Source organism: Hylobates moloch, unplaced genomic scaffold (assembly GCF_009828535.3).
Source record: "Hylobates moloch isolate HMO894 unplaced genomic scaffold, HMol_V3 SCAFFOLD_8, whole genome shotgun sequence".
Taxonomy (NCBI): domain Eukaryota; kingdom Metazoa; phylum Chordata; class Mammalia; order Primates; family Hylobatidae; genus Hylobates; species Hylobates moloch.
In genome coordinates, this window is record NW_026652283.1 from 27,110,070 (window position 1) to 27,135,216 (window position 25,147).

General features: G+C 34.3%; 1 protein-coding gene across 17 annotated transcripts in view; it reads left to right on the top strand.

Annotated features, from left to right (window-relative positions):
* Positions 1-25,147, top strand: part of CCDC91 (coiled-coil domain containing 91) — a 356,689-nt gene that overhangs the window by 288,130 nt on the left and 43,412 nt on the right. For 8 of the 17 annotated variants that reach the window (XM_058442148.1, XM_058442144.1, XM_058442142.1 and 5 more), the window contains 4 exons: positions 1,985-2,098; positions 17,972-18,015; positions 23,004-23,030; positions 24,540-24,729. In XM_058442148.1, the coding sequence (XP_058298131.1) occupies positions 1,985-2,098; positions 17,972-18,015; positions 23,004-23,030; positions 24,540-24,705 (351 nt within the window). In that variant the 3' untranslated portion in view covers positions 24,706-24,729. Of the gene's footprint in view, positions 1-1,984; positions 2,099-17,971; positions 18,016-18,112; positions 18,165-19,343; positions 19,665-23,003; positions 23,031-24,539; positions 24,730-25,147 lie in introns of those variants that run through there. The other 9 variants (XM_058442151.1, XM_058442153.1, XM_032159919.2 and 6 more) reach the window with 4 other exon arrangements.

Sequence of the window (25,147 nt, forward strand, 5' to 3'; positions counted from 1 at the left end):
ACTTGAACTAATGTGAAGGTATTTATACTTTTAATTTACTCATATAATGTGAATATTCATATTCTTCACTACAGAATTATTAACATGTTGTATTTCAGAGAGCTTAGTATGTATGTAGTATTTTTACCTTTCTAAATTTGAATAACTTCAAATTCTAAATTTGCAAGTGTGAAGTCTATAAGAATTATAATAGCAGATGCTGAATAGTTTTATTCTCATGTTTTTCTTTTATAAATTGCTATAGTTTTTCAACTTTAATCTTTTGAAATAATTATGGAAACAACTTTGTACTCTATCAGTGGAACCAACATTTAATGTACTCAGTGATTGAAAATAAAATAGTAAAATTTTTCAAAGACTTTCAGAATTTTCAGTTAATTTTATAAGGAAGGGAATAAAAAATAAGTATACCAGTATTAAAGTGATAGATGATATAATCAAGCAAATGACAAGAGAAAACGTGTATTGCCAATATTTTTATAAATTAAATGCTCAACATCACATGGTAATCTTTTAAGAGTACAGGGTAAAATTAGATGTCATTTTCCCCAAGTAAGCAAAGATTCTAAAAACCGATGAAAATAAACGTTGTCAAGGATGCAAGAAAATAGCCATCCCTGTGGGCTTCTTATAAGAAGAAATTTGTACAAAATGTCAAAAGATATATTGAGTTTAAATCCTTTGGCCAAAAATGATTCCACTTTTTGAATTAGTCCAAAGTAAATATCTTCAGTGTAGCACAAAGATACATATGTGGATGTTTGTCACTGCTGTATTTTATTTAAAATGACCAGAATACCCATGATTAAAAATTGGTAAAATAGATTATTATGCAACCCTATAATATAATAGAAATCATATTATAGAAGAATATGTAATGTCTTCAGAAAATGTCCAAGATATAAGTAAAAAATGCTAGAGTTTAGAAAATAGTATGTACAGTTTATCCCATCTTCTGTATATCCAAGTGTATATATATGTGTGTCTTTCTTTGTGTTTATATTTTTCCACGTTTCCATTTTCTACAGTAAATAGATTTGAAATAGAGAATCCTTTATATTATTTTATATTTTCTGAGTTACATATAAATATCTAAAATTAATTGGGGAAAACTAAGCAAAGTCATACATACAGTCCACAAAGTGAGGAAACTCCAAGAATCAAAACTGAAGCAAATATTCTGAGAAACTCAAGCCATTTTCCGATTGATTGCCTTGATGTCCAATAAAAAAAGGTTGGTACCTATAGATGGGAATGAAAAGATTTTGCTTCGTGGCATTCATTCCGTTTCATGATACACTATTGTAGCAGAAAATATCATGACTTCCTGAGAAGTGTAGTTTTACAGAATTTTAGCTTGCTTTTTGTATTTGCAATTCTGAAATCTCTTAGGTACCTGATTACTATTTCAATAAATGGAGAATACCATTTCCCTCCCTGGATCTCTCATTTCAAATACTAGCATACTGGGTGGAATTTTTACCTCTTACTTATGGTGTCCAGCTCACAACATCTTAACCTGGCAAGAGGACCAAGCTAGCTGTAAATCGTACCACTCAGACTACACTTGATTATTGTGTGATGGCAAAATTAAACGTGAATAAAACAGCTAGAGCGTTAGAGTGTTCTTGGAAGAATAAACACAAGTTGGAAGTCTTATGTGGATAGTGCAAAATACAGGAAGGCAATGAATCATGTAAACATCAAATGAAAGGTTGGTGAGGAAGCCATTGGAGTCTGTCAGGCACTCCCTGCAATAAATGGCATATTCCGTTCCTTTCCTTTCATTCAGTTTAGGAAAGGGAGTTCTGTGAAATCTCTGACAGATCCCAAAAGATTATGTAAGTTCTTACTCCTGTGTAAAGGTACACTTTGAATAGAATGAGCCGAAACCTGCTGAAGAGGATTTTTAGTTTATATGAAATGGACACAAATATGTCATAGTGCTTACCTCCCTGACTGTTTTGCCTTCTTCCACAAACAGGAAACTGTTAAGGCAGCAATAATAGAAGAGCAGAAACGAAGTGAAAAGGCTGTGGAAGAGGCAGTGAAAAGAACGAGAGATGAATTGATAGAGTATATAAAAGAACAGAAAAGGGTAAGTATCTCCTGAAGAGTTTTAATTTGTGCTTCAGTAAACTCAATCAGTGACTTCCATACAGTAACATGAAATTGTAAAATATTTAAAATGTCCTGTGTCATCTAACTTACGGATCTTCATCTAAGGATATTTTCTGATATAATTATATATTCTGATAGTTATGTCTATAAACAGAAATCCCATCTGTCAGCAAAAAGTTACAGTGAATAATTTCTTGGTAGACTCCTAGAAATAACCTATAGCATTTCCAATTTAGGGTTACTCACAAGGATAATAGGCAGTTCTACATTTTTAGAGTCTTTTGCCATACATTTGTTAATTTCTTACAATATTTACAGACATGTGTATGCATCATTGAAGCTTTCTGAGTGTATTAACACCACTGTAGTTCTAATGGGCATAATTACAGTTAGCAAATTCAGGCTCTTCTGCCATAGTGTCATTTCAAAACCATAACTCAGAATATGCTTGTAAGAATTTAGAATGCATATTAAAGCTTTGAAAAAAATAGCATTTTCATGCAATGTGGTTTTATTAATGTTAGTCTGAAGAGTAGCTGAAAATAATGGATCTAACTTGATTTGTTGTCTTTTCAATAAATCTTCAGTCCTCTAAGCAATACACAAAATAAGAAACTCTTTAAGATTAGATGTTTACTGTAATCTTCTCTGTAATAAATATATATAATAAAATATATAATAAAATTTTTCACATTGTTTTTTAGGATGTTTTCTTTATATGTTTAGTGTATGTTATATATTATATAAATATATTTAAGTATTTGTGTGCAATATATAATATATTGCAAACATACTACATTACATAATGTAACAAAACAAACATAAACAGTGTGCATGAGGAAATTTGATACAATAGCTAAACTTAATTGGTGGCCAAAATGGCAAAATAAATAGAAAATGTATGATAAGCTATTATCCTGCCTTTGGCAGTTCAAGAAGTCCACTAAAAGCTCATGACACTACTTTAGTCCTATACTTTTTTTTTTTTGAGACAGAACCTTGCTCTGTCACCCAGGCTGGAGTGCAGTGGCGTGATCTCCACTCACTGTAACCTCTGCCTCCCGGATTCAAGCGATTCTTCTGCCCCAGCCTCCTGAGTAGCTGAAATTACAGGCGCCTGCCACCATACCCAGCTAATTTTTTTATTTTTTATTTTTAGTAGAGATGGGGTTTCACCATGTTGTCCAGGCTGGTCTTGAACTCCTGGCCTCAAGTGATCCACCCACCTCAGCCTCCCAAAGTGCAGGGAATACAGGCATGAGCCGCCATGCCCAGCCATCCAGTGCTGTCAACTTGAAGTCAAATTTGGTGTGATACAAAGAAAATCCCCATCTCTTGATGGCTGCAATTAGGTTTCAACAGAGGAGAATTTGTCACCAGAGTAAAAACTTGCTAAGTAGTCTTTCCAGATAAATTAACCACTCACAGAAAGATTTTATATGGGATTAAATCTTTGTACATTTTATCTCAGAGTGTTTTTAAAAGCATTTTCACTCAAATTCCTGATAGATGCCTAACCTTGTAAAGAGAAAATTCTGAGCCAAAGAGTCACTTGGCTTTTCCGGGAGTATTATGTTCTCAGAAAACTCCTATTTCCATGTGTACCTACAAAGAGTTTATTTTAAAAACTCTTGTTCAAAAGTAATCATGCAGCAAAGGAATAATAGGTACATTTTATATGCATACAGGGATTGCAATTGTGAAAGAACTTTAGTATCGAATAAATTCAAAGACTTCTTGTGGGTATTTCCTTTTTTATCATCTCTTTTTAAAATTATTTTATCTTAGTAAGAACACTTAACACGAGATCTTCCTTTTAAAATTTTAAGTCTATAATACTTTATCATTGACTATAGATGTACAGTGTTGTATAGCAAAGCTTTAGAACTTATTCATCTTGCTTGACCGAAACTTTATGCCATTGTTTGGGTATTTCCTGTTTCTCTCTAACCCAAGCCCCTGGTATCCACCAGTCCACTCTGACTCTATGAATGTGACTAGTTTAGATACTGTATATAAGTGAAACCATGCAGTATGTGTCTTTCTGTGACTGGCTTATTTCACTTAGCATAATGCCCTCAAGGATCGTCCATGCTGTTCTATATTGCAGAATTTTCTTCATTTTTAAAGCTGAATGGTATTTTGTTGTACATATATATCACATTTTATATCCATTCATCTGTCAGTGGATATTTAGTTGTTTCCACGTTTTTAGTGTCTTGTCTTAATAATATATGGCCAATCTTTTTTTTTTTTTTTAATGAGAGTAAGCTCATTTTATTTATTTATTTATTTATTTTTTTTACATTTGGGATTTTTAATTTTAAGTTTTAGGGTACATGTGCACAATGTGCAGGTTTGTTACATATGTATCCATGTGCCGTGTTGGTGTGCTGCACCCATTAACTCATCATTTAGCATTACATATATCTCCTAATGCTGTCCCTCACCCCTCCCCACCAACCCACAACAGTCCCCGGAGTGTGATGTTCCCCTTCCTGTGTCCATGAGTTCTCATTGTTCAATTCCCACCTATGAGTGAGAACATGCAGTGTTTGGTTTTTTGTCCTTGCCATAGTTTACTGAGAATGATGTTTTCCAGTTTCATCCATGTCCCTACAAAGGACATGAACTCATCATTTTTTATGGCTGCATAGTATTCCATGGTGTATATGTGCCACATTTTCTTAATCTAGTCTATCGTTGTTGGACATTTGGATTGGTTCCAAGTCTTTGCTATTGTGAATAGTGCCGCAACAAACATACGTGTGGATGTGTCTTTATAACAGCATGATTTTAGTCCTTTGGGTATATACCCAGTAATGGGATGGCTGGGTCAAATGGTATTTCTAGGTCTAGATCCCTGAAGAATCGCCACACTGACTTCCACAATGGTTGAACTAGTTTACAGTTCCACCAACAGTGTAAAACTGTTCCTATTTCTCCACATCGTCTCCAGCACCTGTTGTTTCCTGACTTTTTAATGATGGCCATTCTAACTGGTGTGAGTGTTCATATCCTTCGCCCACTTTTTGATGGGGTTGTTTGTTTTTTTCTTGTAAATTTGTTTGAGTTCATTGTAGATTCTGGATATTAGCCCTTTGTCAGACAAGTAGGTTGCAAAAATTTTCTCCCATTCTGTAGGTTGCCTGTTCACTCTGATGGTAGTTTCTTTTGCTGTGCAGAAGCTATTTAGATCCCATTTGTCAATTAGATCCCATTTGTCAATTTTGGCTTTTGTTGCCATTGCTTTTGGTGTTTTAGACATGAAGTCCTTGCCCATGCCTATGTCCTGAATGGTATTGCCTAGGCTTTCTTCTAGGGTTTTCATGGTTTTAGGTCTAACATGTAAGTCTTGAATCCATCTTGAATTAATTTTTGTATAAGGGGTAAGGAAGGGATCCAGTTTCAGCTTTCTACATATGGCTAGCCAGTTTTCCCAGCACCATTTATTAAATAGGGAATCCTTTCCCCATTGCTTGTTTTTGTCAGGTTTGTCAAAGGTCAGATAGTTGTAGATATGTGGCATTATTTCTGAGGGCTCTGTTTGGTTCCATTGATCTATGTCTCTGTTGTGGTACCAGTACCATGCTGTTTTGGTTACTATAGCCTTGTAGTATAGTTTGAAGTCAGGTAGCGTGATGCCTCCAGCTTTGTTCTTTTGGCTTAGGATTGACTTGGGGATGCGGGCTCTTTTTTGGTTTCATATGAACTTTCAAGTAGTTTTTTCCAATTCTGTGAAGAAAGTCATTGGTAGCTTGATGGGGGTGGCATTGAATCTATAAATTACCTTGGGCAGTATGGCCATTTTCACGATATTGATTCTTCCAACCCATGAGCATGGAATGTTCTTCCATTTGTTTGTATCCTCTTTGATTTCATTGAGCAGTGGTTTGTAGTTCTCCTTGAAGAGGTCCTTCACATCCCTTGTAAGTTGGATTCCTAGGTATTTTATTCTCTTTGAAGCAATTGTGAATGGGAGTTCACTCATGATTTGCCTCTCTGTTTGTCTGTGATTGGTGTACAAGAATGCTTGTGATTTTTCTACATTGATTTTGTATCCTGAGACTTTGCTGAAGTTGCTAATCAGCTTAAGGAGATTTTGGGCTGAGACAATGGGGTTTTCTAGATATACAATCATGTCATCTGCAAACAGGGACAATTTGACTTCCTCTTTTCCTAATTGAATACCCTTTATTTCCTTCTCCTGCCTGATTGCCCTGCCCAGAACTTCCAGCACTATGTTGAATAGGAGAGGTGAGAGAGGGCATCCCTGTCTTGTGCCAGTTTTCAAAGGGAATGCTTCCAGTTTTTGCCCATTCAGTATGATATTGGCTGTGGGTTTGTCATAGATAGCTCTTGTTATTTCGAGATACGTCCCATCAATACCTAATTTATTGAGAGTTTTTAGCATGAAGGGCTGTTGAATTTTGTCAAAGGCCTTTTCTGCATCTATTGAGATAATCATGTGGTTTTTGTCTTTGGTTCTGTTTATATGCTGGATTACATTTATTGATTTGCATATGTTGAACCAGCCTTGCATCCCAGGGATGAAGCCCACTTGATCATGGTGTGTAAGCTTTTTGATGTGCTGCTGGATTCGGTTTGTCAGTATTTTATTGAGGATTTTTGCATCAACGTTCATGAAGGATATTGGTCTGAAATTCTCTTTTTTGGTTATGTCTCTGCCAGGCTTTGGTATCAGGATGATGCTGGCCTCATAAAATGTGTTAGGGAGGATTCCCTCTTTTTCTGTCGATTGGAATAGTTTCAGAAGGAATGGTACCAACTCCTCCATGTACCTCTGGTAGAATTCGGCTGTGAATCCATCAGGTCCTGGACTCTTTTTGGTTGGTAAGCTATTGATTATTGCCACAACTTCAGAGCCTGTTATTGGTCTATTCAGAGATTCAACTTCTTCCTGGTTTAGTCTTGGGAGGGTGTATTTGTCGAGGAATTTATCCATTTCTTCTAGATTTTCTAGTTTATTTGGGTAGAGGTATTTGTAGTATTCTCTGATGGTAGATTGTATTTCTGTGGGATCAGTGGTGATAACCCCTTTTTCATTTTTTATTGCATCTATTTGATTCTTCTCTCTTTTATTCTTTATTAGTCTTGCTAGTGGTCTATCAATTTTGTTGATCTTTTCAAAAATCCAGCTCCGGGATTCATTAATTTTTGAAGGGTTTTTTGTGTCTCTATTTCCTTCAGTTCTGCTCTGATTTTAGTTATTTCTAGCCTTCTGCCAGCTTTTGAATGTGTTTGCTCTTGCTTTTCTAGTTCTTTTAATTGTGATGTTAGGGTGTCAATTTTGGATCTTTCCTGCTTTCTCTTGTGGGCATTTAGTGCTATAAATTTCCCTCTACACACTGCTTTGAATGTGTCCCAGAGATTCTGGTATGTTGTGTCTTTGTTCTCGTTGGTTTCAAAGAACATCTTTATTTCTGCCTTCATTTCATTATGTACCCAGTAGTCATTCAGGAGCAGGTTGTTCAGTTTCCATGTAGTTAAGCAGTTTTGAGTGAGTTTCTTAATCCTGAGTTCTAGTTTGATTGCACTGTGGTCTGAGAGACAGTTTGTTATAATTTCTGTTCTTTTACATTTGCTGAGGAGAGCTTTACTTCCAACTATGTGGTCAATTTTGGAATAGGTGTGGTGGAGTGCTGAAAAAAATGTATATTCTGTCGATTTGGGGTGCAGAGTTCTGTAGATGTCTATTAGGTCCCCTTTGTGTAGAGCTGAGTTCAATTCCTGGATATCCTTGTTAACTTTCTGTCTCGTTGATCTGTCTAATGTTGACAGTGGGGTGTTAAAATCTCCCATTATTATTGTGTGGGAGTTTAAGTCCCTTTGTAGGTCACTCAGGACTTGCTTTATGAATCTGGTTGCTCCTGTGTTGGGTGCATATATATTTAGGATAGTTAGCTCTGCTTGTTGAATTGATCCCTTTACCATTATGTAATGGCCTTCTTTTTCTCTTTTGATCTTTGTTGGTTTAAAGTGTATTTTATCAGAGACTAGGATTGCAACCCCTGCCTTTTTTTTTTTCCATTTGCTTGATAGATCTTCCTCCATCCCTTTATTTTGAGTCTATGTGTGTCTCTGCACGTGAGATGGGTTTCCTGAATACAGCACACTGATGGGTCTTGACTCCTTATCCAATTTGCCAGTCTGTGTCTTTTAATTGGAGCATTTAGCCCATTTACATTTAAAGTTAGTATTGTTATGTGTGAATTTGATCCTGTCATTGTGATGTTAGTTGGTTATTTTGCTCGTTAGTTGATGCAGTTTATTCCTAGCCTCGATGGTCTTTACAATTTGGCATGTTTTTGCAGTGTCTGGTACTGGCCAATCTTTATTTGAGCTCTAAATCTGAATGAGAAATTATATAACAAATCAAACTCATTCATAAGATTATTTTAGACTAACATTTCTTTGGTTGAGATGGATGATTTTTCTTAAAAGAATTTTAAAGATAATGTTACTTTTTTGTCAAAGGGAGTTATGTGGCTACCATAAGAAGTGCCTATAATAAGAATAAGAAATGCCTTTTTAAGAGATATCTGTTCCCCACATGAAGCAAATTAAGTTTGAAAAGAGCTGACAATGAGCTCTGGCATTTAGTCTATGTGTTCTTGCAAATCATACTGAAGGCCTAGTATTCACTTGTATTAGTCAGTAAATCAGTTACCACATGTAGAGACATTATTAAAATAACAGCAAAGAAACCATGACATTAGCTTTCATTTGCACTGACGTTCTACTTCTCTTTGCTTGCTTCCTTATATATTAAGGAGAATAAATCTAATACCTACCTTACAGAGTTGTTATGAATTAATACATGTAATAAAATAGCAGCTACAGTAAGGACTCAATAAATATGTGTTATACTTATCATCTTTACCACATTTTTTACAGAAAATAGAAACAACTAGCAACATTATTGTTGCTAATTAAAAAATGTGCTCTTTAGAATAGTGTTTGGTGTTCTATTTCCTCTGAATTTATAGTGTGAATTCTAAAATTTTATTTCACTTCTGTTACTAATTCACAGAAGATTAAAACTGATTTAATCAGTACACTTGTAGGAAATTTATTACTTCCACTTTGGGATTTTAAAGTTTTATTAATAATGTACACTGTGGCATATTTTTAATATTTGAATGTTTGTATCTTTCCAAACAGAAAAGCTATAAAAAAAGAAAGTCAATAAATGATCTGAAATGAAAGTAATTACTAGACCTCTTTATTATGTAAATTTTAAAAAATTGAGATTCTCTATATTCTTCTTTTCCAAAAATGTATTTCAGTATTTTGAGTTAATTTTTATGAATATCTTGGGGTTTGGAAAATTTTCATACACAAAAAAGATATCTCAGAGCTTATACACTCATACTTAGGAAAAACAAAAGTTTTTCAGCAAATTCATAATCTTCTTGTCTGTTTCCAAAAGACTGAATTAGGGCAACTCACATCTACTTCTTCCTTTGGAAGATGGATATCTATTTACATCAGAGAAGAACACATTTCCAGAACAAAAATTTTCCTTTCTCTTCTCCAGGTTTTTTTTTTTTTAATTAAAGAGTCAATTTGAGATTTTCAACATTAGACAACTTAAAAGCCCGATAGACCTTGTTTCCAACTGAGCTTGAATTTCAGTTTGTGAAGTAATCTGTTCTTGAAGTTTTTGAAAATCTTTGAAGGAAGAAGTTTACTGTTGTATTGGGTCCTACCGTTTATGTCTTTTGTCTTAATAGTCTTTCGTTAGACATCATCATACTTTTACCAAATTCATTAAAAGTTTGAAATGAAGACTTTTCCTCTACATCCTTTTTTTGGTCTTTTGCTTTTAAAAGACAGAAAAACACAGAATGAAAAATTCAAAATGCTTAATTTTTGAAATAACTTACGAATTATCTAACAATGTAAAACACAATGGATTTACAAATTGCTATATGAAGTTACATAGCTCTGTGTATCTAAAATTAATAAGTACTTAATCAGTTATCCATTCCTGTTGAGTAGTAAAATTGTACTCAGAATTATACTAGAATTAAAGTTAGAATTCTGAGAAAATTTTAATTTTAAATGCCATTTACCAATTTTTATGTGTCAAATCAGTAGAGATGTCACTAAACTTTAAAAATACCTAGTATTCGTCTGGTCTAAACATCTTAGGACAGAGGGGCTACCTGTGCATGTACTAATTAAGTAAATTATAATTTACATTCAAATTACATCCTAAATTATTTACTAAGTCAGATACATAGTACTTGCAATATTAGTCCGAGTCATAATCATAACCAAAAATTGCTATGTAATGAAAATATCCAAATAAGGAGAGCTTTTAAAATGATCAACCAGAAAGATAATTTAAATCAATGATGAATTAGTTTTAGTAATAAAAATGCCTTTTTATAAGAATTCTACCTCATAATCTTTTTAGAAATTTCTCTGTAAAATCTATCATGCTAATCCTGAGGGAAAAAAAGGATCATTACATTGAATTTACAACTTTACTGTGGAATCAAAAAGATAATCTGCAGCCTTAACACTCATAAATTTTCCATTGAACTTGGCAGAAATTATCTAATTTTAATGGATTTAGACATTTCCAATATAACTTATATAATAGAGAAGAAAAGGCAAACAGGAAAACCTAAAAAGATTTAAAAATATATTTAATCTTTCTGTGGATCAGCAAGGTACCTGCAAGTACAGTGATTTGCATTGAAAGACCATATTGTATTTTATTAACATGTAAATTTTGGTTTCAGACTCTCTTCAATCACTGTAAATTCTATAGCAGAAGTTGCAGACTACAACTCATGGGTCAAATCTGGCCTGCTGCCTGCTTTTGTAAATAAAGTTTAATTGAAACACACATTCATATCCATTCATTTTTGTATTGTCCACTAACTGGTGTCATGCTTCAATAGCAGAGTTGAGTAAAGAGAGACCATTGGGACATACAACCCAAAATATTTACTATCTGGTTCTTTAAAGAAGAATGTTTATCAACTCCTGTTCTAAATCATAAAAATTATCTTGCGGGGAAAGTTTCTTCCTTTCAGCCCTTTAAAATTTTTATTCGCTTCTTATGCCTCAGGGTAACTAGACAATTGAAGTCTCTTAGGTGCTATTCTGGAGAAGATTTCTATGTATTAATGCCAGATAAGGTATTATACATCATATCTGATCGTTAGTGCCATAAACTTTATTTTATAAATGGAGATGGCAGACAAATGAGATGGGAAAGAATATATCCCTGACACTTCCCTAGGGAGGAATAATTTGTGGTTTATAATGACCGACAGCCCTTGGATTAGAACGAAGAGTTCCAACCCATCCCACAAGTTGAGACTGTTACACATGAGTTTGCTATGAGGGAGGAAGTGTGAATAACATTCAGCAAGCAACAACTACACACAGCCAAGCAGTGATTCCTAAAAAATAAAATCTCATCCAAATGTAATAAAATATTATTTTTCCTCTTAAGAAACAAAATTATTGCCTGTGTTTTCTAAATCACCTCCAGGAAAATAACCTTCACTTTAGAGTATCCTTTTAATTTAGGTTTTTAGAGAAGAGTAAGAAGCAATTTTCTTTACTTCAAAGATTTTGTGGTCAAGGCATTGTCAGAATTTTTTAAATATAAAAGGGCTCTTTTAATCCAGTTTTGCTGCAATATTCTTGGATGTTTGCATCTCCAACTATTAAAAGATAATATTTAGACAAAATGAACTTTCCTTATGTTCTGACCAGTTACACAGTTACTTGAATAAACCATTATTTCAATATAAGTTATTTAATATTTCATGGTCCCTTACTTTTCTCTTCTTAGAAATATAGAAATTTGACTAGCTGATCTCTAATGACTCTCAAAGTCCTAAAATTCTGTTAAGACTGTGAGTAACATTTTCCTTGACAGTTGATAAACCGAGAGAGATTTTTAATTCTTGATATAAATCAGTTGCATCATAGTAGTTACATTATATGGTATTTATACGTTAGTGTAGAAAAATGGCACTTTCCTGACATTCCCCAACTTCCTGCACCATTCTCATCCTAATTACTCTTGCTTCTATCCAATCTGGAGGAGGCTGTGTAGCTGTATGTGCAAGAAGTAGCTCATTAACAATTCAGCATCTGTGGTCTAAAGCATCTGCCCTTGTAACTTTTGATTTGGGTCTCATATTTGAAAATGCTTTTATGTAACCAACACATATTAAAAAGCATACTATACCCTCACATTCATTGTTGCCTGTTTTCAGTTGTACCTCATTTTTTGATGCCAAAGGGAATTTAGCCTTCTCTACATAAGCTATATTGTAATTTAAATCATCAGAAGTTTACCTTCCAAATTTGTGTAATGATATCCATTTCAGGTGGCACAATAAACAAATGGAAAAATATTTGGATTTAGAAAAATAGCCAGTACTAACCATCTTGCCAAATGATGTTTCAACTAGGTCACAATTTATCCTTCTCTTTAAATTAAAAGCTTAGGAAATTTGATTTGAAAGAGAGATTAGTGAAGCCAATGAAGTAAATAATTTTTAAAGGTTTTATAGTTGTTTAAGGTTAATGTATGATTTTAAAACTTATTCACTATTTTTCTATCTTAAATTCTTTGACAGTTTATTTTACAAATTATACTTTAAAATCAAATTTATTGCTGCCTCCTACTTTATATTTTATCAGTCTTCTTGATGGCCTGTCTTGTTTTGCTCTTCTCACTTGCATAAGAATAATCTTGAAAAAACTTACTGATATGTGGACAATCACACACTTTGGTGAGACAACCCTATCTGTCATTTCCATTTCAACAGTGTGGTAATTGAGATGATGTTAAAGATAAAGCCCAATGCTTAGATTATATCCCATTATTCCTGTATCAAGGAATATAAAATATGTTTTAACTTAAAATCAAAATGTAAATTTATGCATGTACACATAAAAACTAGTTTGGTGTAGCAGTTAATGCGGTATTTTTCATTGGTTTTTGGGTGGATTCTAATCGAAGTACAGTGAGCATAAAGACTTTGGAGGCATCTAGTATATGAAAATGTTTATCTCTGTTTTTATGTAACAATTCAAAATTGTTCATCTAAATAATCACTTCTTGAATTACTATAATGATAACTAACTTTATTCTTTGGTAAAATGATTTAACTTTAAAAAACATGTATTCACTGATGCAGGAGAATCCCTTGAACCCAGGAGGTAGATCAAAAAAGCTGTGCGAGACCAGAAGCACCATGTCTTCTAAAGCTTAAAGCCTTATTTTGGAAGGAAAGTATAAGAACGTACTCCTTAAGGAATTAAGTGAGGTCAAAATAATAGCTTGAAGCAATAATAGACACCATTGGCACATGACAGTGCTTGAATAAAGACCAAATGCATTATGGTGACAACAATTGACAACAGAATTCCAGAAGATCACTTAAGCCTATGATGATCAGGATGGACTTTTGGTTTCTGTCAAATGAAAACTAAAATCTGGACTAGGCTATATAATAAAAAGAAGAAAAAGAGTCTGTGAGAAGCCAAAGGATTTGGTTTCTTAAAAGAATAAGCAAATTTATATATAAAAATTTTTGTAAAGAAGTCTATTTTCTAGATTCTTGATACACCTTTTGGATGCAATTCTAGAATATCTTGGCTCATAAAGCTGAGATTATTGGGGACAATAGACATAGAGGGAATTTTTTTGGTTTATTGTATTGATATGCCCTTCAGCCATCCTTAGAAGTCAAAAATTTGTGTGTGTGTGTGTGAAGGTGTAGGTGTATGTATGTTTGTGTGTATATATGAAAGTGTGTGTGTGTGTGTGTATGAAGGTGTACATGTATGTGTGTGTGTATATGTGAAAGAGTGTGTGTGTGTTTGTGTGACTGTTTGAAGGACCTCTATTTGTGAGCTGTTTATTAAGGGCCCACAATTGCCTTCACTGTTCTCACTCCAGCCCATGCTATTAAACTGTTTAGAAGGAAATGGAGAATGAAGTGGTATTACAAATTGCCAGCATCTTAATCTGTCTATATATATCTATATATTTACACAGCATGCATCTGTGTATACTTTTCACTATCCCTTCTTAAACTGCATATGGAGAAGCTTCAGTATAAATGTTTTTTTTTCATTCTATAAAGAAATATTATGAATACCCTTAATAGTTGGAGCACTGTGCTTAGGCTACAAGGACAAATAAAATAACCAATAAAGAGAGCCTTATCCTAGTATTCTTAATAATGATACATATTTGTTTAGCAACTGAAATTTATAAAGATTTTTTATATGTTATTTGACTCTTATAATCTATAATCACTTGCATGTTTATTATTCTTTTGTAAACCAGAAAATCAGATGATAGAAATTATGGTTCTGAGATTACATCTAATAATGGCATAGCTAAAATTTGACCCAGTGCTTTTTCTACTATATCACACCAATGGCCCTTGTCAACTTCCTGTATACTAGCCATTTCACTTTACTATCTAGGATGAAGCCAATATCTGAAGAAAATTATTAAAGCCGACAGTAGTTAGAACCAGTGAAGAGTTACAGCTGTAACATGAACAGCTAAGAGAACTAGAAGGGCAGGAGGTACTCAGAAAAGGACTGGCCAAGAGAACAGCCTACATGTCACCACTATATTTTATTATATACTTTAACTATAAAACTATGTTGTTTTTGTTTCTTATTTAGGAAAAGATGATGATAGTTTCATGGAAATCATTGTTCAGAGTGAACTATTAAAGATATAACCCTGAAGAAGAGTTTCAAAGATGTGAACTTGTTCAACTAAGAAAAAGTTGCTTGCTGTAAAAATTCAGCAATATAGGCTCCCAGAAAACAGTACCACAGTATCACCTCAAAACTAAATAAATACCTAGAAATACTCAACTTAAATGGAAATTTAAGTTGTTTAAGTAAAATGTTCTATATTAGAAAAAATATATAAAAGAACTACCATTTATTGGGTCCCAAGTTTGTCCAAGATACAATAGTGGATGCTTTATATTTACTGTCTCAATCCTCACAACAACCCTAAAATAATACCTCATTTTTCAGATAAGGAAAATTGAGAGTCAGTGATATTAGATAACTACCCAAGATCAGTAAGAGGGTCAAGATTTTACCTTGGTTCTGTTTGACTGCAAACTATATGGTGAGACTGTAGGATCTACCTTGGTAAATTTTTAAGACTTATTGAATAATTTACACATTATTTTTCATACAATATTCTAGGAATTATTACTTTTTCCACTAACAGGAATTTAGTATACCTTTCTGTTTTTACAGACTCCATCTAATTTGTGCCTTTTCAATAAGACCCAGATAAATTGGGAAGAAAAGTAGAACTTTGGTCACATGCGTATATATGTACACTGAACACAAAAGCAGCTAAGAAAATACTGTTTGTGGATTTTACCTTAGAGGGACAGAACTTATATGCATGGAATATGCCCCAACATGTAAGGATTTTCAAAAAGTGCTAAAACAAGAAAACTTAATAAACATACACTACCTGGCTGTCTAACATCAATATATTCCCATTGCCAATATTTAAACCTAACCTTCAAAATACATTCTTCTTCCATGCTTACATATAGTAACAGTAGTATCAACTAAAATAATAATAAAATACTCAGAGTATCTCTTATAAAAACAAAATATGCTCACTCATTGTCTACAAAGAGGATGACCTGAAATATTCTGTGGCACCCAACCACAAGACAAGTATTGCTGAGAGCGTGAGTGGTCTGATCATTCAACTTCTGCTGTCACAATCATCTTGAATCTTTGTCTGTGTATATGAGAGTCATTTGATATGGCTTTCTACTTTGAGCATGCCCAATTTAATAGGTTGGAGGATCAGCTAAAACAAGTTCATTTTAGGCAGATCAGGTCACATTTGTTTTTTCACAGCCAAATATACAATGTTGAATGACACTTAGCAATGAGCTAAGTGCTGCTTTTCAAAGGGATAAGATTTCCCTGCCTGATGACTTTGTTCCAAAACCTTAGAGGTTTCTGCTGCAATTCCTCTATTAGAACTTTTCACAGGCTCCACATAGCATCTCAATAAACTGCTAACAGTCCTAACACCCATTGAATCTATTGGTTGTTAATTAGGGCCAGGTAGATGCACTATAGTATGGACTAACAAGGAAGCCTCCTTTTTCTCTGGGACCTCCTCACAACTAGAGGCTTTCAGGTCACTTCATAAATAGGTTAAAGCAGGATTCTCAAACTAATGTGTAAATACCACAAAGAGTTCCACCTCGCAATGTGTCTCTTTCTTAGCGGTAGGAGGTGCAAGGTGCAGTAAGTTGCCTTTAACTTTGTAAAGCCTATCCTGGTATATGCAAGATCGTTGGACCTCCAGAAATTTTACTGAGATATAGTTCTTGTATTTTCATGTGCTATATCTTAACACCTTACTGGACTCATAGGTATACTTTGACTTAATTACTTCCTGCTTTCTAGGTTCTGGACACATATGTCATCAATGTAGTTGTCATATGTGATGGTGAGACACTAATGATCTTTGTGAAATATATTGTGGTACAGAGCCAAATAATTTATATAACCCTAAGATGAAATGGTTTACTATTGTACCTGTCATATAAACACAGCTGTTACAGGTGTTCTCTGTGTATTGAGATACAGGGAAAAAGCATTTGCCAGATTAATAGTTGTATACCTGGTCCTAAGAGCTCTAGATGTACATTTTTAAATGCATATCTACAACAGCAGCTGCATTTGAAATCACTATCTGGTTAAGTCTCTCATAAATCACTCTCCTCCAATGTCTACTGCATAATCTGGAGATAACTATATTATGTGTTTAAGGCCCAATTGGGCTGGATATGAGACAGATTCAGATGGAAACTTCATTCACCATTTGATTCTGATAAGCATCCATTCTGACCAGTAGTACAAGGTGGTATTCTAGGTCTTCAGTTTTAGTCTTGGTTCAGAGTTACTATACAATGGTACACAAAAGACCTGATATTTCCCTTTCTCCAGTGTAGCTACCTTGATGAGGAAGGCCAAACTGAAGATTTACAGTCTCTATCTGTGATATTATTGCAATAGACGTTTTCAAGGATGTGCAATCTCCTCCTCACTCAGAAAACCCTGGGCATGTGAATTGACTCAGGACTGGATATTGGAGAAGACATTACAAATGTTTGTTGTAGTAACTCATGTCAGACCTTTGTTCATTAAGTCTGGATATTTTTATAATTTTAAGTTGGACTTTTTTGGATGCCTGTCAGTTTTGTTCATATGGTTCATCTGATCAAGTACCCAAAGCTGATGTTCCTGCAGGTCAGAGCATTCTGATTACAACTCAACCATGCTAGCAGTAACAGTAACCATTTCCTCCTGCTTCTTATAATTAGGTGTGTCTATTTGAGTTTTGCTACCTCAGCATCCCGTAACATTGAAAGCCATGTAGCCCACCAGCATTCGTAGCCTACAGAAGACAGACACTGTTGTTCACAGATACTGACTTTTACCTTTCCAGGAGCAACGTTACAGAGTAATTGGTGGCCTTGATTATTGCTTGAATTGAGAATTTAGCATCACAAGACTTTAATTATCTTTTTAAAGCTGTTGTGTGAAATTAGGATCAACTAATTTTGTTTTTGAATTCTTCATGCTCTTCATATTTTTCCATGTCCATAGCCCCTGGATCTGGTAATAGAAGTATCCAAATGTTGGGCCACTGAAAGTCTTGCCTTCAGTGGTCACTTCATTTCAAGTGGCTATAGTTAATAATTTGTTACTTTGCTACTGCACGCTATAAACTACTGGATTTTATGTTTTTTTAAAGAATACCATCTGGATCTTTACAGCCATCGACCCTTACAGAACCAGGTAACTAAAATCTTCTGATTTTCCTGAGGTTATATTGTCTTCAACCACTTCTAGAACCAATTTACATATCAACCAGGGTTCTTCTTTTAAATAACAGAAGCTGCTTTCATCTGGCTAAGCAGAGGAGGAGTTTATTAAAACGATATTAGGTAAGCAACAAAGTTGTTAGAGGGCTGGAAAACCAAGGTTAAGCTTCCATGAACAATAGCAAAAACTACACTGCAAAACTGGCTAAAGATAAACCACTCTTTGCTGCACATTCCCATCAAGCACTAGGATAAACTATTGCATAGTTCAATCATTTCCATCCCCCAAATTTGGATACTTCTATTATCATTGTCACGAGCAAAATAGATGCTATACAGAGACCTCTAATTCCTCACTTATGAATCAAAGTCTTGCACATTTGACTCTGGTTAGTGGAGCCTTAGGAGCAGAGCAGGCTAGATAACAGTTTTCTTGGGTTTTATGCCGGGGAATCATACCTCATAAGGCTGGAAATTTTTTAAACATAGGGAGGATATCAAAAATCAGAAAACATTACAAATGGCCACTACATTCTTTGGTAATTTCTCCCAAATTGCTATGGTTACTGAAGAAATATTTTTCCAGCTTTTTAGTCTTTTGGCTAATTCTAAAACTGATCCTTTCAAGTTAAACTAGGTGGGTTTCATTCTTTCTAGAACAGAACATTAGCAATTGCTAGGTTCATCATTTTGTAGAAAGTTTGTAGCTTGGCCACCATAATATCATTCTTTTTCAAGTAATCTGAGATTTTGTACAGTTAATGCCTAAGTTATACAACACTGTTCAAAGGATATGCGATACTTTGCATAGATTAGGTTTTGGGTTCTATGTAGTTGTACTAAAAATAGTTCTTAAGGTATATATATATAGGTATATATGTATATATAGGTATATATATACACATATATAAGGTGTGTGTATATATATATATATACACACACATACACATATATATGTATGTATGTAGGGTTTTTTGTAAATTTTAGTGATTAAACTTATCATTGTGTTAATCAACAGTGTTTCCCCCTGATTACTCAGGGATATTTCATATATGTTAGTTATAGTACTTTTTTCATAGAATGATGGCCACCAAGTTTACTAAAAAAAAAGAGCTTAAATTTCTTTCTACTAAATTCATCTAGATTAGATTTCCATTGTTTCTTGAGTCCTTGGCGTCATCCGTTCTCTGTATTTATGTGTCCTTCTAATCAATTAATCTGTTGCTTCTCTCCTTCTCCCCATTTTCTTGCTATTGAACCTGTTATCCATGGCCTCTGCTATTTTTCAACTCTGATTGTAAGTATAAAACTGAAGAAAATAATGAGAAACTAGACAGCAGAGTACTGTTTATCAAATTAAGTCACACATGTTAAGCTTGAACAAGGAGAGATTTCCATCTTAACTTTGTAATAAGTATACAGGTTTTCTGGTATCTGTTTCCACAGGTTCTTATCACATCTTTGATGTTCTGGTTGTTAGAGAAGGTTGTGGCTCAGGACATTATACTACTAAATTGCAAAATTAGATTCCACCAACCCATTTGAATCTTTTCCAGATGACCTTTTTTCCAGTGTGGATGATTTTATGAACATCTCATTTGAAGTAAAATATTCCAGGATAAGCCATATACCCAGCAGTGTACATTGAGATTGAGTTGTAAAATAGTCCCACTATTCTTTTCACTATGGTTTTTTATTAATTTTTGCATGTATAATGTGATTAATACCTTGTACTAGGAGCATATTAATCGTATCTTCCTTGCCATTCTACAAAAATTTAAATGTATACTTTTTATTCATCTGTGGGGGTATTTAACATTTAAAATAACTTTATGGCTTAGTATTTCCTTAGTAGCTTAGAGTACTTACTCATTTAAGCTTTAGTGTGACTATAATATATTCAACACTTGGCTTTTGTCCTCAATATTTCCTCCATTCCTGTGATTCACATTTTCCTTTTCTTATGTATCATGTGTTGAAAATGAAAATATCTTGTCTGGGGTGGAGCTTAGCCATGGAACTAGGCAAACATGCCCTCTCCTTCTGCTCTTAGTTGGTTTTACAGGTTAAGTTACTTAATCCTGTTAAGAACAAGAGGAACAACTTTACATATACCTTTCTGCATCATTATATAATCATAGTAAAAATCTCTTTCACTTCCTCCACCAGTGTACGGTGTGGTTCATTCACTCACTTCTTTTATATTTGTGACTCACACATCAGTAGAGAGGTTATTGAAAATAGCATACATATTCAAAAATGAAAGCCCTTGAATTTAGTGAAAGAAAGTAAGTCACTTGAACAGAATTTCCAGTACTCAAAAGGAAACTGTGATGGGCACAGGAAACTGTGAACAAGGCATGTTCTTCTCATGTCAGTAGCAGAGTGCAAGAGAGAAAGCCCAAACAGGTAAACATTGCAAGCTTCTGATTGTGCCTTATCTGCTGATATCTCCAAAGCAAGTTATATGGTCAAGTCCACGGTCAAGAAGCAGGGACGTACATTCCATATACCATGAAGCCAAAGCATGTCACACAGTCAAGCTCAACATCAGTGGGTGAAAAAACCTATTTCTTCCCCAGAGGTGAGGAAAAAGAATGGCTAAATATTTGCTCAATAATTATTTAATCTACCATACCACCTAGTATAAATTAGCTATCTTCTCTCCTACCAACCTTACTTTATAATATCACTACTCTATTGTTTCTCCTTAGTGCATAAAACTCTTTGAAATTATGTTAATGTTTTTATCACTCACTATTCATTCAGTGAACAAATACCATCAAATACCTAATATATGCCAGATGGCACTCTTAAGTGCTAGGGATATATCAGTAGATAAAACAGACAAAAATTCTTGTTAATTATCTTTTTCCCCTACTAGAAAATATAAGCTCTAAAAGAGAAAAGACCTCATTTGTTTTGTTCACTGCTATATTCTCAGTATCTAGAATAAGCCTGAAACATAACAGATGTTTAATGAAATGTTGTTTAATGAAGGAATGCCGTTAAACATTTATCTAATCTAACTCTGTTTGTTCAAATTCCTTGCTCACTAAACAGCTTTCTGATTGTGATTTGTTTCTAGCATAGGGGAAGGTTTTATGGTCAGTTTTATGAACTTGAGTTATTTCAAGTCTTCTCTTAAGAAAAAGATCCATGCTTGGTATTTTGATAAATCTGTACCTGCATAGCTGAAAAATCAATCCTTGAATGTGGTAAACTCACAAATGTAAAACCACCCTGAGCCTGAGTAACTTCTGTTGGTTAAGTAGTATACCTTTAATTCCCTTCTAAGCAGATACAGTTATTAACAGTAATGCAAAGAGTTTTCACTTGGAATATATTGCACCTCACTTTTCTTTTATGATGATGATGATGATGATTATTATTATTATTATACTTTAAATTCTGGGGTACATGTGCAGAATATGCAAGTTTGTTTCATAGGTATACATGTGCCATAGTGGTTTGCTGCACCCATCAACCTGTCATCTGTATTAGGTATTTCTCCTAATGCTATCCTTCCCCTACCCCCCACTCCCTTACAGGCCCTGATGTACAATGTACGATGTTCCCCTCCCTGTGTCCATGTGTTCTCATTGTTCAACTCCTGCTTCTGAGTGAGAACATGCAGTATTTGGTTTTCTGTTCTTGTGAGAATAATGGTTTCCAGCTTCATCCATGTCCCTGCAAAGGACATGAACTCATCCTTTTTTATGGCTGCATAGTATTCCATCGTGTATATGTGCCACATTTTCTTTATCCAGTCTGTCAATGATGGGCATTTGGGTTAGTTCCAAGTCTTTGCTATTGTGAATAGTGCTGCAGTCAACATACATCTGCACGTGTCTTTATGCACATGATTTATAATCCTTTGGGTATATACCCAGTAATGGGATTGCTGCATCAAATGCTATTTTTAGTTCTAGATTCTTGAGGAATCACCACACTGTCTTCCACAATGGTTGAACTAATTTATACTCCCACCAACAGTGTAAAAGCGTTCCTATTTCTCCACATCCTCTCCAGCATCTGTTGTTTCCTGACTTTTTAATGATCGCCATTCTATCTGGCATGAGATGGTATCTCATTGTGGTTTTGATTTCCATTTCTCTAATGGCCAGTGATGATGAGCTTTTTTCCATATGTCTGTTGACTACATAAATGTCTTCTTTTGAGAAGTGTCTGTTCATATCCTTTGCCCACTTTTTGATGGGGTTGTTTTTTTTTTCTTGTAAATTTGTTTAAGTTCTTTGTAGATTCTGGATATTAGCCCTTTGTCAGATGGATAGATTGCAAAAATTTTCTCCCATTCTGTAGGTTGCCTGTTCATTCTGATGATAGTTTCTTTTGCTGTGCAGAAGCTCTTTAGTTTAATTAGATCTCATTTGTCAATTTTTGCTTTTGTTGCCATTGCTTTTCGTGTTTTAGTCATGAAGTCTTTGTCCATGCCTACGTCCTGAATGGTATTGTCTAGGTTTTCTTCTAGGGGCACCTCATTTTTCATTGCGGATCCTGCTTACTTTAGGTACATCATCTTCTTTGCTTCAAGGCTTCTGCCAAAAATAAATAGTTTAATGATAAGATATGAGTCATTTCTCACTAGGCTCATACATAGCACCACAAAAGGTATTGGCAAATAGCTAAATAAATAGATACCGTTACCAAGTTTTGAGTCTAATGAAAATTTATCTACCTATTAACTTTGGTCAGTTTAGCTATTTCAAGAACTATGTCTTAGAGTATGTATTTACTGTATACAACCAAGTAAAAACTTAAAAGAGTCTCAGAATGGATCTATTCTGTAGATATTTGAACTGCATTATCAACAGTCAGCACTTGGAATGTTCCCTGCCCTCCCCCTATTATCTCTGAAGCCATAATTTTATTTTTATACTCAATCTGTTAGAGTCTGATAAGTGTATGATCTGGCAAATCTTTCATTTCAGATGAAACAAGTCACAGAAGTTCTCACATATACTTCAGGTTCTTAAATTTTTTTAAATGCATAAGGCTATTAGATGCCCTTTATATAGTCATTCAAGAGCTACCACCATTTGCTGAAGAATATACTGTTATTTAACTATAGTGGTTCATAGTAAAATATAAGTGATTATAAATTGTTTTATACAATTGGTGATGTAGCACCAATTCTATAAGAAGCACTCTAGTAAGAAAGTTTTTGTACAATCCTATACCAAGAAAATGTTTCCCAATACTTTCATTGACAAGAGTTTTGAGTTCTGTTGCATAGATTTTATTTATTCTATTCATTCATTAACAAATATTTATTGAATATTTATATACTGGCTATATACCAGGACCCTGGAATGGGAATTAACCAAGCTCTAATGGATCAGAGAACACTTCCTAGCATAATAATTTCTAAGCTAAAATTTTAAAAATGACTTCTGTCTCCACTTCCCTCATGTCCAATACGTAGTGAAATCTATCTTCAATATATATTCAGAATCTGATGTATATTGCTGTCAACTCTTATCAACTCTTGCTGTCACCACTGTCCAAGCTATTATGTTTTGCCTGACTTCTTCAAGAGCCTCCTAACTGGTATCCTTACTTCTACTTTTCCACTCCAAAGTCTGCATGGCTCCTTATGTTTGCTTCTTTCTTTCACAAGCTATGTATGTAGGCATGCTTATGTTACTTAAAATATTCTTAACGCATCTGTTTCACTTATATTATAGACCAAGAAAAAAAATGCCGTGTCTGGCAGCTAACTGACTTAAGTGAACTTCAGTAGAACAGTTTCTCTGTAGTTATAAATTTACCTGTAGAAATTCTTTTGGAGTTGTCATTTCAGTTTTAGAAACTTGCAACAAAAATGACAGATCAGTAGTGGTACTTACAGAAAAACCTAAACTATACACTTCAAGCTATAAAAGCGATTTCCAATAGCACTGAAAATAACAATGGTTACCCATTGTAGTATCTGCCGAATGAACTAATTTTCACCTTATGTTTTTTAATAAATATTTTGCCAAAATATTTGGCAGAATTATTCAGCAAGAGCCAGAAAATCTTTGCCTTTCTTTTTTAGTTTTTCCAAATTTCCCTGCTCAAAGAATCATTACTATTTGCCTTTTTTCTAATTTGGGATGCGGGAAACCTAATGGAACACTGAATTTTGTGTATCAAGTGATGGAAAAGAAAAGATTTTTGTACCCTGCACTGAAATCTCATCTTACTGGCTTCTTCTTATTGCTACCGACCTGAGAGAGGCATAATATTCCATGTCCTTGAAAGAGTTATTCTGCGAATCGAATGCTACAGTAACTCAGAGAATTGAGTTTCGTCTACGGCCATACCACCCTGAACGCTCCCTATCTCGTCTGATCTCAGAAGCCAAGGAGGGTCGGGCCTGGTTAGTACTTGGATGGGAGAGAATTGAGTTTCATCTTTCCACATTAAAAAATGAAGTTAAAGCATCTGTAAAGCAAAACCCAAAGTGATTATTCATTTCTTTCCTTGTTTAAGAAACATGCAGTTACTACTGCTACACTCCTCTCCTAATGATCCTGATGCCAGGAATTGCAGATTCAGATTTACCACACAGAGTCTTGACCCACAGCTATACCCCAAAGAGCAACCACATCCAAGACACAGAAGTGAAGCCAAAAATAATGAAAGCTTCTGTATCTGAAAAGATTCTTATTTAAGATCTCAGGTGAGCCTATAGAATTGTGGACTCAGGCAATCAAACATCAATCAGACATTCAGTTTCTTTTCATTTGCCTTGTATTTCTTGAAGTCCTACCAAGAAGTGCTCCAACGGAGAGCAAACAGAGATGACTGCTTAAACAGCACCTTTGCACCACAGGAAAATTTCCTTTAGGTAAACAGTGTTTCAATTCCTATGTAGATTTCACCGTATGTGGATGTGTATTAGGGCTAAAAGCAAAAAGCAAATTAATGATTACACATATTTCTGGAAGCAGAGACAAATTACTAAGTCTTACTTGTATTTACTTTAGTTAAACAGCTTAAATGTTTGATGTGAATGTGACACATAGCTACTCTGTATCTATAGGGTCCTTTAATTGCAAGCAATAGAAACTGAATCAGACTAACTTTAGGAAAAGGGA